We start from the raw sequence: 17,302 nt of genomic DNA, 5'->3' as shown, positions 1-17,302 counted from the left end.
GCGACGGAATAACAATTAAACCTCTCAAAGTACTACAATAAATTTGAAAAAAAGTTCAAAATTCTATACCATGCACGTACAAGGAGCGATTTGAAACTGAAATTTTTTGTTTTCGGTCATTTTAAAGAACTTTGAAGCCTCCAAAAAAATCGAAAAAATGTCCGGTTTGGGTCATTCGCCATCGTTTGATGACCTCTACACATGACCTGATTTTGAAAAAAATCGAAAACCCCTCGCCCCTCGTGCAAAAATCCGCCGATTTGGCATGGAATGACTAAGTACAATTTTTATTGGTAGGTAGGAAGATTAAAGAATGTTTCATTGTTTCGTTTTGTCTTCTTGTGTGCGATCTGATTCTAATTCTAAAAGTGATTCAGTCCTTCTTGAACGATTCATCGTTTCCGAGCGAATCGTTCGTGAACGAATCAACTCCAGTTCTTGTCGATACAAAATGCATACAAATATATTTTGTGCCTAAGTTGGTAATTAAACGTAATGTTTTGTCTGGGCTGATTTTCTGGCTGGTAATTTCATTCTGGATTTATTTAAAATCAAAAATTGGCGAAAGTTGTTTACTTAAGAAAGTGCGTAGAATCCAAAAATGACCTTGTTTTTTTTTTTTGAAAAACAATACTGATGTCGGTATACAAACTCGTGAAGTAGGGCAAAAACAGTCATTTTTTGCAACTTAGACAGTCTCTTGCTGACCACATAAACAACTCAAATTGAAAAACCCCACTCTGTTTTTTGTTTTAGGGTCTAGAGTATCGATTAAGCCCATTTTCAACGCAAACAGAAAAAAAAGGTCAAAAAAAGTTGCCTAGTGTTATCAAACTAAGCTTTAATGCTACACTTATCTAGTCCTCTTCGGCGCCTCAGTACTTCACCTCAATTACCTCTACTTTTTTTTTTTAGCCAGCTCGAAAATATTATAAAGGTGAAATCTAGCCCCGGAAGAGGAAGCCGTCGAATTAGCGTCAGATAAATATTCTTAAAAAAAAAGAAATTGCGAAATGGGAACGCAGTTTTAGTGAGAGTATAGGTGCGTGCACTGTGCAGCACCTCATTCAATGTCATATAAGAATGGGGGGGGGGGTCAAAGTAGTCTTAATGCTTTGAACAAAACCGTCACTAATTCTACATACATACTGTTTATTTATGATCACTAGTTCATTGATACTCAGGTATACTGTAAACTACTCACCACCTTCTCTTGAAAACACAAAAATCACAGATAACAATGATAAAATTAATTGAATGAATAATTCCATTTTTTAAGTTCACAATATTGATAGGTAGTTAGGCACCTAATCACTCTATCAGTCTGAATGTTTCATTTTTTTCTCAGAAAAAATAAAAAGAAATCCAATAAACACCTGTTATCATAGAAGCGCGCAGATTACGGCGAACTGATACTCAAAAGTAGGATCGTAGTTATGGTGATTAGTAAGATAGGAACAATTATGAAAATATCCATTCTGCACGTGAAGTTTCGGCACATGAGCTTTTATCAGATTATGATATTAATACCCATCTCTATTTGACTTACGATTACAAAGGAACGAGCATAATAAATTGCATTGCTTAAGCGATGATTGAACCAGTGGCGGATTTATCATACGGCCAGTGGGCAGTAGCCTCCTGAGCCCCAAGCGGAAATGGGACCCAAAGGTACATTTGTACCTCAGAAGATGAATTTTAATCATAGTTTTTGATTTGCTAATTTAATAAAACAGAAATGATCCAATAAGTACATGTATTCTTTCATGTGATAGATAAAGATCTGCAAGTATGTAGAATAAGTCCAATTTATTTATATCGTGGTACCTATACCAAAGTGAGTCTCACTGCTTTTCAAGGACGAAGGTGGGTGGGGGAGCTTGGGGTCCATCACTCCATAATTATGATTTTTTTTCAAGTTTTTCCCAGAATCCCTTGTATCGTACCCTCTTATCTGTAATACCTATCATTAGGATTAAATCAGTTATCGATTTCGTTTGAATCTGAGATCGTTGCTAATGTGGAAGTTGTTTTGATATAGTCGTACCATTCTACCATTGTGAATCGTTTTTATAAGTACTATTGTAAGATGTTCGTGTTAGGAATTCTTTTTTTTATGATTGTGCCCATTTTGGGAAAAGATGGTGAGTTATTTTTATACTTAGTTACCTACCTACCTAATTATCAAGGACAAATTGTTTGGAAAAATTAAATTTTTAGTAATAACACACGTAGAAAGACACGGAAATGACAATTTTCCATTTTTAAGCCTTACACGTAATTGCACATTTCTAGAAAAAATTCGATTTTAATTCCATTTTTAAGCCTTACACGTAATAATTGCAAATTTTTAGAAAAATTTCGATTTTAATTTTTGACAATCCACAGATGACAAATCCCTGACAATGCACGTAAGGAACGCCATAAATACCATCGTAAGTATTCACATCGCACTAATAATATATCTTAACAGAGGGAGCTACGGGAGTCTAAAGTGTACCAAATGAACAAAAAATGAAGGTGCATGACCGCGCCCCCCCACCCCACCGATTGACATCAAACACATGCCATTTTGCCCAGCTGCTCCTGAAGGTTTGAGCTTGAGCAGATGACTCGATTTTTTCGACCTCAAAATTCAAATTTAGTACCCCCAAATGAACCCCCCCCCCCCATTGTTTCGACATCCCACCAGGTTCACATTAAAGAACCCTTCTATTTAAACCTCGAGGGATGCTCCTCGTACCAATTTTCAGACTTTTTGCACAATTTTTTGAAATTTTGTACTTGCTCAAATATAGTCTAAAATCTCTCCAACTCAGAATCGATTTTTTTGAAAATTTGAAAAAACCTAAATTTGATCTACGCATCCTAGAGGGCTGAAATTTTGCACCGCTGTTCTTGAGGGTCTGAGCAGACAACTCAATTTTTTTCCATCTCAAAGTTAAAATTCAGCACCTCCAAATGGACCCCCCCCCCATTGCTTCGGACCCCCTACAGGTACCTTACTAATGCCCCCCTCCAGGTTCACATTAAAGATCCCTTCTATCTAAACCTCAAGGGACACTTCCTCGTACCAATTTTCAGATTTGTTGCACAATTTTTTGAAATTTTGTACTTGGTCAAATATAGTCTGAAATCTCTCCAACTCAGAATCGATTTTTTTGAAAATTTGAAAAAACCTAAATTTGATCTACGTATCCTAGAGGGCAGAAACTTTGCACCGCTGTTCTTGAGGGTCTGAGCAGACGACTCGATTTTTTTCGACCTCAAAATTAAAATTTAGCACCCCCAAATGGACCCCCCCATTGTTTCGGACCCCCTACAGGTATCTTACTAATGCCCTCCCCCCCCAGGTTCACATTAAAGATCCCATCTATCTAAACCTCGAGGGACACTTCCTCGTACCAATTTTCAGATTTTTTGCACAATTTTTTGAAATTTTGTACTTGGTCAAATATAGTCTGAGAAAATTTGAAAAAACCTAAAGGCTATAGGTGGATAAGTATGGCGAATTTGCCCCCGAGAGCTTCAAGGTTGATATTTGCATGGAAGGTGGGTACCCTTGAGCACCTTCCGTCACGAAAGTTTCAGACCCCCAGACCCCCCCCCCCCGTTTTTGAGAAACCCCCCCCCTTTTATGAAATTACAATAGAAATTTTTTTCTCAGTCCCATGTGAACCGATTTTTTTGATTTTTTGGTATGTTGTAAACATTCATAAGAAGTATCTCCACAAAAATTTTCACCCCCCTCCCCCCATATTTACCCCCCCCCCAAATGACGTTTTTTAGCTTTATTTGCCCGTTTTAGCAATGATCATGATTCTGCACAAAAATGGGAATAGCATTTTTAAATGTGTTTTCGACCCCCAAAAAACATAAATATTTTTTTCAAAAAAAAATTTTTGGTGGGTCGTGGTCAAAAATTGAAAAAACCAACAGAGGGGGTAAAAATGAATTCTGGTGTAAATTATTGTTTTTGGTAAATGAGGTGTCGTTTCCATATGAATCGAACCCCCCTCAACACGAATATGACGTCCAATTTAATGCTACCCTCAACCACACCCCTCCAGTGCCCCTGCCCCCTCCTCAATTTTTACTATATCAAGAATTGAGCTATTTTCACAATGTTGGTGTCGTTCTCATATGAATCAAACACCCCGAACACGAATATGACGTCCAATTTAATGCTACCCTCAACCACACCCCTCCAGTGCCTCTGCCCCCACTTCAATTTATACTATTTTAAAAGTTTTGATATTTTCATAATGTTGGTGTCGTTTTCATATGAATCAAACCCTCCGAACACGAATATGACATCCAATTTTACTCTACCCTCATTCTCATCCCTCCGGTGCCTCTACCCCCCTCAATTTTTACTCTATTAAAAGTTGATCTATTTTCATAATGTTGGTGTCATTTTCATATGACTCGAATACCCCGAACACGAATATGACGTCCCATTTAATGTTAACCTCAACCACACCCCTCCAGTGCCTCTGCCCCCGCCGCAATTTGTACTATTATATTAAAAATTGAGCTGTATAATACTATTGATGTCGTTTTCATATAAATCAAACACCCCTAACATGAATTTATGAAGTCCAATTTAGGTCTACCCGCATCTATGCCCTTCCAGGCTACAGCCAGCTCCTCGAATATGTTGAAGTTTGACCCTTGCGATGTCGTTGAGTTTTCAACCTTCGTGAAACACACCTTTAATAGTAATTGATTTGATTTGAAATAATTATTGGTCGAGGATTGATCAGAGTTGGCTAAAAATTGTATTGTTTAGGTGGGGGAAGAGGCACTGTAGGGGTGTGAATGAGGGTAGAGTAAAATTGAATGTTATATTCGTGTTCGGAGGGTTTGATTTATATGAAAACGACACCAACATTATGAAAATATCAAAACTTTTAAAATAGTATAAATTGAAGTGGAGGCAGAGGCACTGGAGGGGTGTGAATGAGGGTAGCATTAAATTGGACGTCATATTCGTGTTCGGGGTGTTTGATTCATATGAGAACGACACCAACATCGTGAAAATAGCTCAATTCTTGATATGTATAAGGTGCACCGGGGGAAGTCAGAACGTTTTTTCACAATTTCAACTTTGATCATCTGTTACTCTCGTACTAATGAACCAATATGGCTGAAATTTGGTATGTAGGTTCCCATAAGGGTTCTTAACCTATGGTAAAAATTTCAGCGCGATTGTCGCAGTAGCTTTCGCACAATCGAATAAAATGTAACTTGTTCTGACTTACCCCACTTTGGGGTAAGTCAGAAAATCTACAAAATTAATTGGTATTATTAGGATTCGACCCTGATCGATGCGCAATATGTCGAATAACATGTTTTCGAGGTCGTAGAATTCAAATCTGGAGTTATTTTTTTTGTAGGAGTGGGGGGTGAGGCGTGGGGAGGGGGCAATTCCAAATTTTTCGTACATTATTGTGTAATATGTCGATTGATATGTTTTCAAGGTCGCAGAATCCGAATCTGCAGTTATTTTTTTTGTAGGAGTGGGGAGTGAGGCGTGGGGAGGGGGAAAATTTCGAATTTTTCCTACATTATTGTGTAATATGTCGAATAATATGTTTTCGAAATCGTAGAATCCGAATTTGGAGTAATTTTTTTGTAGGATTGGGGGGTGAGGTGTGGGGAAAGGGAAAATTTCAAATTTCTCCTACATTATTGTGTTATATGTCGAATAATATATTTTCCAGGTCGTAGAATTCGAATCTGGAGTTATTTTTATTGTAGGAGAGGGAAGTGAGGCGTGGGGAGAGGTAATATATCAAATTTTTCCTACACTATCGTGTAATATGTTGAATAATATGTTCTCGAGGTCGTAGAATTCGAATCTGGAGATATTTTTTCTGTAGTGGTGGGAGGTGAGTCAAGGGGAGAGAGAGTAAATTACCAATTTTGCCTATATTAATGTGTAATATGTCGATTGATATGTTTTTGAGGTCGTATAATTCGAATCTGGGGTTATTTTTCGCAGGGGTATGAGGCGAGGCAAGAGGAGAGGAGAAATTTCAAATTTTGCCTATAATATTGTGTAACATGTTGGTTGATATGCGTTCAATTCAAGGTCGCAGAATTCGAATCTTGAGCTAGTTTTCAGGGTCTAGTGCTATTCAAGTATCACCGTTTGGGGAGAGGGCCCCACCCATGCGAACCTACGACTCACTTTCCACCTTCACCATAAAAAATGACTCCGGATTCGAATTCTACGACCTCGAAAATATATTATTCGACATATAACACGATAATGTAGGAGAAATTTGAAATTTTCCCCCTCCCCACGCCTCACCACCCACTTCTACAAAAAAAAATAACTGCAGATTCGGATTCTACGACCTCGAAAACATATCAATCGACATATTACACAATAATGTACGAAAAATTTAGAATTGCCCCCTCCCCACGCCTCACCCTCCACTCCTACAAAAAAAAATAACTCAAGATTTGGATTCTACGACCTCGAAAACATATTATTCTACGTATTACACATCGATGAAGTCGAATCCTAATTATCAATGTTCACTTTTCTGACTTACCCCATAGCACTAATTTAGGGGGTAAGTCAGAAAAAGCGATATAAATAATGAACAATTGAAAATTAACAAAAATTGAATACTTGGGGTTTTACATTATTGTTTTAGGAATACTTTCACTTATAATATCACTTTTACTGATCATTTCTTCTGAGGTAAAAAGCAGTTTGAAAAATACTGATTACAATTTGAAATCAAATTCAAAACAGCAACTAAAAATGAACCAATGAAAAGCCTGTAAAATGAAACTGGGTCGCGAAATTTTTTATGCTGTGATGAAGTAGGGGTAGTACCCTCAAGTTATCCCTGGGTAGCGCTTCGGCAGATATAAGCCTCTAAGAGCTAGAGCAGTTTTTCTGACTTACCCCGAATTCGGACTTCCCCTGGTGCACCTTAGTAAAAATTGAGGAGGGGGCAGGGGCACTGGAGGGGTGTGGTTGACGGTGGCATTAAATTGAACGTCATATTCGTGTTGAGGGGGTTCGATTCATATGAGAACGACACCAACATTGTGAAAATAGCTCAATTCTTGATATAGTAAAAATTGAGGTGGGGGCAGGGGCACTGGAGGGGTGTGGTTGAGGGTAGCATTAAATTGGACGTCATATTCGTGTTGAGGGGGTTCGATTCATATGGAAACGACACCTCATTTACCAAAAACAATAATTTACACCAGAATTCATTTTTACCCCCTCTGTTAGTTTTTTCAATTTTTGACCACGACCCATCAAAAATTTTTTTTTGAAAAAATATATGTTTTTTGGGGGTCGAAAACACATTAAAAAATGCTATTCCCATTTTTGTGCAGAATCATGATCATTGCTAAAACGGGCAAATAAAGCTAAAAAACGTCATTTTGGGGGGTACATATGGGGGGAGGGGGGTGAAAATTTTTGTGGAGATAATTCTTATGAATGTTTACAACATACCAAAAAATCGAAAAAATCGGTTCACATGGGACTGAGAAAAAAATGTCTATTGTAATTTCATAAAAGGGGGGGTTTCTCAAAAACGGGGGGGTCTGAGGGTCTGAAACTTTCGTGACGGAAGGTGCTCAAGGGTACCCACCTTCCATGCAAATATCAACCCTGAAGCTCTCGGGGGCAAATTCGCCATACTTATCCACCTATAGCCTTTGATCTACGCATCCTAGAGGGCTGAAATTTTGCACCGCTGTTCTTGAGGGTCTGAGCAGACGACTCGATTTTTTTCGAACTCAAAATTAAAATTTAGCACCCCCAAATGGACCCCCCCCATTGTTTCGGACCCCCTACAGGTACCTTACTAATGCCCCCCTCAGGTTCACATTAAAGATCCCTTCTATCTAAACCTCGACGGACACTTCCTCGTACCAATTTTCAGATTTTTTGCACAATTTTTTGAAATTTTGTACTTGCTCAAATATAGTCTGAAATATCTCCAACTCAGAATCGATTTTTTTGAAAATTCGAAATAACATAAATTTGATCTACGTATCCTAGAGGGCTGAAATTTTGCACCGCTATTCTTGAGGGTCTGAGCCGACGACTCGATTTTTTTCGACCTAAAAATTCAAATTTTACCCCTCTATCAGGGATACTAAAAATTTGGACCCCCTCCTCCATTCAGGAGTCCGCTCGTGGTTGAAATTTAGCGGGGGCTAAATATGATTGAAAAATGAGCTCTGGAGAAAAAGCTAGATCGTATTAACGAATACACTAATCAATTTTCGATATTTTGTGGCATTGAGCCCTCCCCCCCCCTTCTGTTTTATGTTCGTCTCGAGTATCTCGTATTCGAAATACATTTACAATCCGAGTATTTATTTAAATTCAGTCAACAAATCCTCAAATGCAGAAGATTTTCATAATTAAAAAAAAATGAGGCACATGAACCCCTTTCCTCTAAAAAAAGGGTCACACGAGGTCAGATTTATTCTGCGGTACTCGTATCTCTTAATTATAGGGTCTAAGAAATCAATGCGATGACAAAACGTACTAAACACACAAAAAAAACGATTTTCAAAATTTTGAAGCACCTATAACACCGCTTTTTCTTCTCCCGCTCGTTAGTCTGTGATTAGTGTATTCGTTAATACGACCTTTTGTCCTCGCGCATATTTCCCGCGCATTTATTCAAAAACGGTAGGAGCATATGCTCATAGCATCACTACGGGTGGGGGAGAAGGTTGTATGCTCCCAAATTTCGAAATTGGGTGTATTCGTAATTTATGTACGACATTGACTTCATAGATCTTGTGAGTAAGAAATGCGAGAATCAAAGAACAGTTCTGACCTCCGTGGTTCCCATGTAACTCCCTATCATGGGTATCACTTAGGTCGAAATTATTCTCCAGAGCTAATTTTTCATTCATATTTTAGCCCCGCTCAATTTCAACCACGAGCGGACTCCTAGAGGGGGGAGGGGGTTCAAGGGGTAAAATTTGAATTTTGAAGTCGAAAAAAATCGAGTCGGCTGCTCAGACCCTCAAGAATAGCTGTGCGAAAATTCAGCCCTTTAGGATGCGTAGATCAAATTTAGGTTTTTTCAAATTTTCAAAAAAATCGATTCTGAGTTGGAGAGATTTCAGACTATATTTGAACAAGTACAAAATTTCAAAAAATTGTGCAAAAAATCTGAAAATTGGTACGAGGAAGTGTCCCTCGAGGTTTAAATAGAAGGGTTCTTTATTGTGAAACTGGGGGGGGGGGAATTAGTAAGGTACCAGTAGGAGGTCCGAAACAATGTGGGGGGGTCCATTTGGGGGTACTAAATTTTAATTTTGAGGTCGATAAAAATCGAGTCGTCTGCTCAAACCTTCAGGAGCAGCTGGGCAAAATTTCAGCCCTCTAGGAGGCGTAGATCAAATTTCGATTTTTTTGAAAATCTTGATAATAATTGTGAAAAGCCCTATTTCTGCGAGGGAAGGGGTTAGAGGGTTACGGGTGGCAGCACAAACCAGCACAAACGAAGCACAATAGATACATCCAATTTTCTCTTCTCAAACTTTCGTCTAACCCCTTTTTTTAAAATTCATGTCTACGGCCCCCCACGAGTAACCCCTCGACACCACAAGAAGGGGAGCAGCACAAACGAAAAGCTTTTCAGCACAAACCAGCACAAACGATTGACACCATTTTGGATCTCTTTGCTAAAAGTGGGGGGGGCTCCCGTGTCTTCGCCTCCCTCCCACAAGTTTTTTGAAATGCCTCGGGAAGGGAGGCTGCACAAACGAAAAACTTTTCAGCACAAACGTAGCACAAACGAATGGCATGTGTTTGAAGTCGATCGGTGGGGGTGGGGGGGCGGTGGACATGAACCTAAAAAATGATTTCTTCTTTCGTTTTTTTTCTAATGGGTAAATTGTAAATATTTTCTTCGTTTTTACAGAGTAAAGCGGGATTTATATGCGCTTGCGCAAAAATGCGCGAAGACAATAATCGGTATTATGTTCGTGCTACTAAATTCTACAAAGATAACCACAATGGTGAAGAGAGTAAAGTATGCGTAGAAACTTGGCATTACTACATCTTGAATAGTAAGGATGAAATTTGTGTCAAAGTGAGAGAGTTTTATAAGAACGAGCATGATGAACAGAACCATTATCTGCGATTATCAAAGGCGCTTTGCCGTTCTTACGTCAAATGTTCCGCGCACCTTCATTGCGACAAAAACACCGTAAAAGTGATAGAAAAAATCACGACTACGACTGCTGGTATCCGAGAAGTATTAAGATTTGAACAGGATAACTATCTGTTAACGTCTTCGGAACTTTCTTACATCAACTTGTTTTTATTGTTGCTTAAAGAGAAGCCCTATCGATTTAAAACATTTCGTAGAGAAGGTCATGAGTATGCTATACCGCAAATAGGAAATGTTGCGACACTCGTGGAGTCCCTAAAGAGATATCGATGTGAGACTTAGGGAAGTGAAATTCGCTTACTACTAACCATTGCATGTAAGAGTGTGTTTTCAAAGTGTGTGAAAAGGTATACCAATACCAATTACAAAGTGGGTGTAAATATTTTCCCATGTGGTACTTTTTGAAATTTTGATAAAATGTTAGTGTGTTTGTGTTTGTTTTTTAAATTACGTACTTGTGCAGATATTTTTAAAATGTTAATTTTGTAATATAAATGTTCATTTTTCTTTTAATTACGTTTTCAGTGTTTTCAGAGCAAGCATAAAAATAATATCACCGTCAGTTTAGATTATTTTGATAGTTCTATGACACAAAAAACGCATTTGTGAGTGTTTTTCGAAAAAAAACGGTATTTTTTTTAACGAAAATTCGTCAACACCCCCCCCCCCCAACAGGAGGGCACCAAAAAATGTTGAAAAATTCGTGGTCAAGAAGGGTGGGGATGGGAAAGTTTTTTGGTCCAACAATTTCACCTACTTTACCCGAGAGTACTCCTATTCAACAAATTAAAATTCGCCTTCACCATAACGTGTCAGTAGTTGCTCATTTATTTTGCAATTTCGTCGCGATTTTAAGCTTTATTTTACCTAAGTATGTAATTCGCCTTCGCTATAACGTGTCAGTAGTTGCTCATTTGCAATTTTGTCGCGATTTTAAGCTTTATTTTACCTAAGTATGTATCTCATAAACAAAGCTTAAAATCGCGATAAAATTACCAACGACCAGTATAGCGAATGCCAATTTCAGTTGTTGAAGACTTAGTGGAAATATCTCCGCAAGAGTTCTGATAATCTTGGGAGTGGAATACTTGAACCAAAAATTCGTCAAACCGGATTCAACAGCTGATGATATAATGTTATCAATCGGCTTAATGAAAGGTGATCCTTTTTTATGCAGAAATGGTGAGGCGTGTGCTTGAATAACGCATTTAGGCAGCAAGTAGATGTCATCTCGATTGCTGCCGTTCAGTTCGTTGCTGATGTAAAATTGTACGAATCTGAAATAATTAAATACAAATTTTAAAAAAAATTAACTTTACAAACTTTTTATTTTTTTATTACCATAACTCAGAGACTAATCATTCTTCAAAATTTTTGGGAACTTTTGGTTGAACGCCCCCCTCCCTCTTCACTTCCTATGGTCTACTCTCGGGTCAAAATTAGTCCTATAGAGACTCAGCTCTCGACAGCAATACCTGGATTTTTAGCAGAAAAAACCAACGTGGCAACAAACACGTCTTCAAGGTGAATGACAGATTTGCCAAAAAATGTTGAGCCATTTCAAACTCATTTCCTCCCAATATTCACCTTTGATGTTTCATGCTCCAATTGTCCCTAAATTACTCTCTCTTCAATTTGAAATTTTTTTAAATCCAAAAACTCTCAGATTAGGTGGATTTTTAGAAAAATTTGTACATCTCAACACATTGCCTCCCTCGTACCACATCTCATATTCATTTGTCCACTGTCTTTAAATCATTCACTTCAATTTTTAGCCAAAGAAATTCTCCAATTAATATTGAAATTTTGCCCATTTTTCGACTCTCTCTCCTCTTAACATCTTAAGTACAATCGATGGGGCTGTACAAACTTGAAAAGTTTTATCAGAAATTCACTTTTTATGAGTTATTCCCTTTTTTTAGAGGGCCAAGGACATAAATTCAAGATGAAAATTTGCAAAAATGATTGAAATATTGATTTTAAACATTTTTAAACCATAAAAGATTGAAGTATATACATTATGACACAAAAGTAATGCCCCGTGGCTTTTATTTCTAAGTGGAAAGAGCTATTGAGATGAATGAAGCGGTGTTGAGTAGAGAAAAGTAAAGGCTTTCAAAACCGACTTTGAAAATTTCAGACTCATAATTAAAAAACCGGTTTGGTCAAAAAATTCAAACTGGTTTTTACTAGGACAATGTATTCTACACACTAAGGTGACAAAAACGTGATATGAATTTTTTGAAACCGGTTCGTTAATTTGCAACTGGTTAACAAAAAATACCTAAAAATTGGAGACCGAGAAAAAAGCTTGCAACAAAAGTTGTAGAGCGTAAAAAATCACACAATTCTGTCCAATCACATTTTGAAACCAGTTCATTGGTTCGCATTTAGCAACCGGTTTTTGACATTCGCTCAAAAGTTGGTAATAGAGAAAAAGGCGTGAAGCAAAAGTTGTAGAGCGTGAAAAATTGAACCATATCCGCAGATCAGATTTTGAAACCGGTTCATTAATTTGCAACCAGTTATCAAAAATCACCTAAAAATTGGAGATTGAGAAAAAAGCTTAAACAAAAGTTGTGGGGCATGAAAAATTATACAATTCTGTTTAATCACATTTTGTAACCGGTTCATTGGTTTGCATTTAGCAACCAGTTTTTGATTATCCCCTAAAAATTGAAGATAGAGAAAAAAGCTTGAAACAAAAGTTGTAGAGCGTGAAAAATTCAACCTTTTTCGCTGATCGGATGTTGAAACCGGTTCATTAATTTGCAACCAGTTATCAAAAATTACCTAAAAATTGGAGATCGAGAAAACAGCTTGAAACAGAAGTTGTAGGGCATGAAAAATTATACAATTCTGTTCAATCACGTTTCGAAACCGGTTCATTGATTTGCATTTAGCAGCCAGTTTTTGACCATCACCTACAAATTGAAAATAGAAAAAACAAGCTTGAAACAAAAATTGTAGAGCGTGAAAAATTCAACCATTTTTGATGATTGAATTTTGAAATCAGTTCATTAATTCGCAGCAAGCCATCAAAAGTTACCTGGGTGCAAGTTAAGTAGTGTTGGCGGGATTGAAGACTTTCCCTCCCTGAGTTCCCTCTACGTCTTAATCTCCAACAGGCTACCACTAGAATCGGGGACTTAGGGAGGGAAAAGTCTTCAATCCACCCAACATTGGCGCCCCACGTTGGGCGCCAATGTTGGGGGGTTGACTACTTTACCCTCCCTGGGTTCCCTCTACATCTTAACCTCCAAGAGGGTACCACTAGATTCGTGGCCCCACTACAGTAGCCATTTTTAAAATACAATCAGCAAAAATGATTCAATTTTTCACGTTCAACAACTTTTGTTTCAAGCTTTTTTCTCCCTATCTTCAATTTTTAGGGTACAGTCAAAAACTGATTGCTAAATGCAAACCAATGAACCGGTTTCAAAATGTGATTACACAGAATTGTGTAATTTTTCACGTTCTACAACTTTTGCTTCAAGCTTTTTTCTCTATCTAACAAGTACAATTTCTAGGAATTTTTTTCTAACTGGTTGCAAATTAATGAACCGGTTTCAAAAAATTTATATCACGTTTTTGTCGCATTAGTGTATAGAATACATTGCACCAGTCAAAACCAGACTCGTTGATTGGATGAATTTTTAAAATTGTGGGGCAATTCACCCCCCTCCCCCGCCTCATCACCACTCTTTCTATTAACCACAGTTTCCAACCTTTTCACTTCAAATTTCTTATCAAAAGAACTATTTTTTTATTATTATTTTATTGCTTGAAAAATTTTCCTGATTTTCAAAAATTCTACGGCACATTACCCCCCCTCCCTCCCTCCACCTTCTTCTCTGTGACCAATGAGACCTTACGAATTCAAAATTATTCTCTGATGGTTCGCTTTTCACGTATTTTTTCTAGTTTATTTTTATTTTTTTTTTTTGCCAAAGACGTCAGTGTGATTTATCAACATTTTTTAAAACGTTCCTCTCCCTCCCCTTACCTTTTGTCTTTCCCCATCGCAGCATTTCGAGGCGCTCGAAGTCCAAATATTATTGAAGTAAGTAGGTAGTAGCTATTACTTTAAATTTTCAGTCAAAAATTGTTCAAATAATTTCAACCCCCTTCCTCCTTTTGAATACCCCCTCCTCGCAACTAATGGGGTCTTATGCGGTCTAAAATTGTTCGAGGATTGCTCTTTGCGTACTTTTTCTGTTTTTTGGGTCAAGGACGTCGATGACAGTATTTTCAAAATATCCGAAACATTTAACCTCTTTTTATCCAACCCTCAACCTTGCCCCCCCCCCAATGAATAGTCTGGCGTTGACTCGATTTTTCGTTCAAAAGATTCTTCAATTGGACATATTCTCAAACTTTTGAAACATTTCAACTGCCCCCTCCCCCCACCTACGAGAGATCTTTATTTTCATGTTCCGCAACTGTGTCCACAAATCGTCTCCTCAATTTTTTAGTCAAAAAATTCTTTAATTTAGGCCGAATTTTCCTGTTTTCAAAAATTTTGGAGCACATAACCTTTCTCCCTTGCGTTCTATGGGATCCTTGAGAAATCAAAATTATTCTCTAAGATTCGCTTTCCAAGGAGTTTTCTAGGTTTTGGAGCCAAAGATGCCAATCCGATGTCAAAATATGTCAAGGTCATAGTTTTTGATTTTCGTATAAATTTTCACAATATTAAAAAATTTCTGAGGCTCATGCACACCTCCCTCCGGCTTCCAAATAGACATTTTTATGAGGTCAAAATCCTCTCCTTATAATGTTCATCTCATTTAAATTTTCTAGTACTCTGGTAAAAAAATAGGCACAAAATTTATGCATAAAAGATTTTTTCTATTTTTAGCTCATTTTTGGGGGGAGGGGAGGGTAAGGTTTTCTCCTTCTGTAACTCAAAATTGAGAGCACTAGAATTTTTAGAAAATTGAAACGTGAAATTTGAGGGGCTAAATTTTTAAAATATGTACTTCAGAGACTTCAATTTTGAGAATAGTCATTCTTTTCGTGAAAAGTGAACTGGACTTGAATATTTTCAAAAATTCACCAAAAATCCAAAAATGAAATTCAGTTTTTGGAATTTTGCCCGATCGAATGTTCCTCTGATTTTTCTCGGCTTCGTTCCAAAAAATTTTCAGCCAATTGAGACATCCTACACTTATTGAAAATCAAAAAAATAAACTACTCACCTCTGAGCTCCAAAAGTAGCCGTATCCTTCTTCCGATGTATCCGCAAAACCACCGAATCGAAATGTTCGCGATGAACTTGAAAATAATTAGATAACGTCTTCAGGACGTAATTATCGGCAGAAAACCGTTGCAAGATTCGTTTGCCTTGAGGAACTCCTATAATATTATAATTCGCCGAGAGAATCTCCTGAAATGTCTTGATATTCTCACGTTGCCAAGGCACAGTTAAAAAGCTCCCCAGAGAGGACTGGTAAGCCGACGAGATGATCAACGAGTACAGTATGATGGCTGAAATCCAAATCCTTATTTTCAAGAATTTAATCTTGGGCGATGCTGAAATGCCTAGATGGAGCGAGATCACGTATAAGAATACGTAATCTATAGTCTGTAGAACCGGAGATGATACGAAGTATATCTTGATCATGAGATGGAACACGACGACTGTGCTGCTGAACACTAGCAAGATCAAAATCCAGACTACGAAGCTGAATTCATTAGTGTAATACATCCAGACTGGTATTATTCTGCCTGTTGACAAATCATAAGGCTTAATTTTGGTAATTAGGTACTTGCCTGATTAGATAGGTAAATAATTTCAAATTGATGGCAATAAAACCTACCACTATGAGCAGGAACAGCCCATCCATAACACTCGGACACAGCAATCGTGGAAAATTCCACTCTCGGATTATCGTAAATAATATGCGAATAAATCCCAAACCCTAAATCCACGGTGAAATTATTCAACAACTCGGTGATCAGCTCCGGATACCCGTAGGATATATCGTAACCATATTTATCCACCGATACGTTCAACTTGGGCACCTGGATCACTGGCGTAAAGTTGATTCGTTTTCTCACCTCTTCCATAAGCTGGCCACCTATTCCATCTAGCTCCCAGGTATTATTACCTATTTCTTTGACAATTGCATCGGGAGGCCTTGTCTTCGCGAAGCATACCAACTCGCAACCGTGTAAGTTTTTCAGCTTCTTGGTCAATGGAAATAAATCGCTGTTGAGGCGAAAGTATCGATGGGTCGAGTTCCAAGTATCCAGTAAGTCCAGGGGTCCTGGTCGATTGCAGTTTGATTCGGTGTAAGGATCGTAGGTGTAGATATCGAACGATGTGTTTGGGTTTTTCTTCAGGATGGCGATGTTCATTAATTTGAATTCCCAGAATTGGAAGACGAATGAGTGCATTCGTGATTCGTCTGGGTCATCGAGCCAGAAAATTAGGAACCTGTGCATGAAAAATATGAAAATACCACCATTAGTGTTTTTGTTTTTCCTGTCTCGGAGGGGGCCGAGGGGGAGATGTTTTAGGTCATCCCATCGATTCAAACCATATTCAAACAAGGTTTCAAAGTCATGACGTCAAACAGAATCATTTCCAGATTTCGGGTAAATCAGGTAATTTTTGGTAAATTACTGAAGATTATTGTAAAATTACTGGTAATTCTTGGTAAATTATCTGTAATTTCTGGTAAATTGCTTGTGATTTCTGGTAAATCACTTGTAATTTTTGGTAATTTACTGAAGATTTTTGTAAAATTACTGGTGATCTCTGGTAAATTAGAATCACCTGTAATTAACCAATTTCTGGTAAATTACTGGCAATTTTTGGTAAATCACCAGTAATTTCTGGTAATTTACCAAAGATTTTTGTAAAATTACTGATGAATTCTGATAAATTAGAAAATATAGAATTACCTGTAATTAAACAATTTCTGGAAAATTTTGTCTTGTAATTTTTGGAAAATTACTGGTAATTTCTGGTGAATTGTAATTTTTGCTTTCTGGTAAATTACTGGTAATTTCTATTTTCTGGTAAATTACTGGCAATTTCTATTTTCTGGTAAATTACTGGTAATTTCTATTTTCTGGTGAATTACTGGTAATTTCTGGTCAATTACTGG

The 17,302-nt window shown here is 37.5% G+C and overlaps 2 protein-coding genes across 2 annotated transcripts; one reads left to right on the top strand and one right to left on the bottom strand.

The window, feature by feature from the left end:
• The first annotated feature begins 1,982 nt into the window (after window positions 1–1,982).
• LOC135838926 (uncharacterized) lies at window positions 1,983–10,697 on the top strand. Its single transcript, XM_065354754.1, has 3 exons — window positions 1,983–2,144; window positions 2,389–2,435; window positions 9,933–10,697. Exons 1-3 carry the CDS (start codon window positions 2,090–2,092, stop codon window positions 10,464–10,466), a joined length of 636 nt encoding a protein of 211 aa, XP_065210826.1. The 5' UTR covers window positions 1,983–2,089; the 3' UTR covers window positions 10,467–10,697.
• A 56-nt stretch (window positions 10,698–10,753) lies between these two features.
• LOC135836938 (uncharacterized) lies at window positions 10,754–16,703 on the bottom strand. The gene is made up of 4 exons (XM_065352025.1): window positions 15,956–16,703; window positions 15,386–15,914; window positions 11,181–11,470; window positions 10,754–10,767 (listed from the first exon to the last, which is right to left on the bottom strand). The coding sequence occupies exons 1-4, from the start codon at window positions 16,632–16,634 to the stop codon at window positions 10,754–10,756; spliced, it is 1,512 nt and encodes a 503-aa protein (XP_065208097.1). The 5' UTR covers window positions 16,635–16,703.
• Between the last annotated feature and the right edge of the window lie 599 nt (window positions 16,704–17,302).

The sequence above is a fragment of the Planococcus citri genome, chromosome 1 (assembly GCF_950023065.1).
Source record: "Planococcus citri chromosome 1, ihPlaCitr1.1, whole genome shotgun sequence".
NCBI lineage: Eukaryota > Metazoa > Arthropoda > Insecta > Hemiptera > Pseudococcidae > Planococcus > Planococcus citri.
The sequence above is the reverse complement of the archived record's forward strand: the minus strand, read 5'-3'. Positions and strand labels throughout refer to the sequence as shown.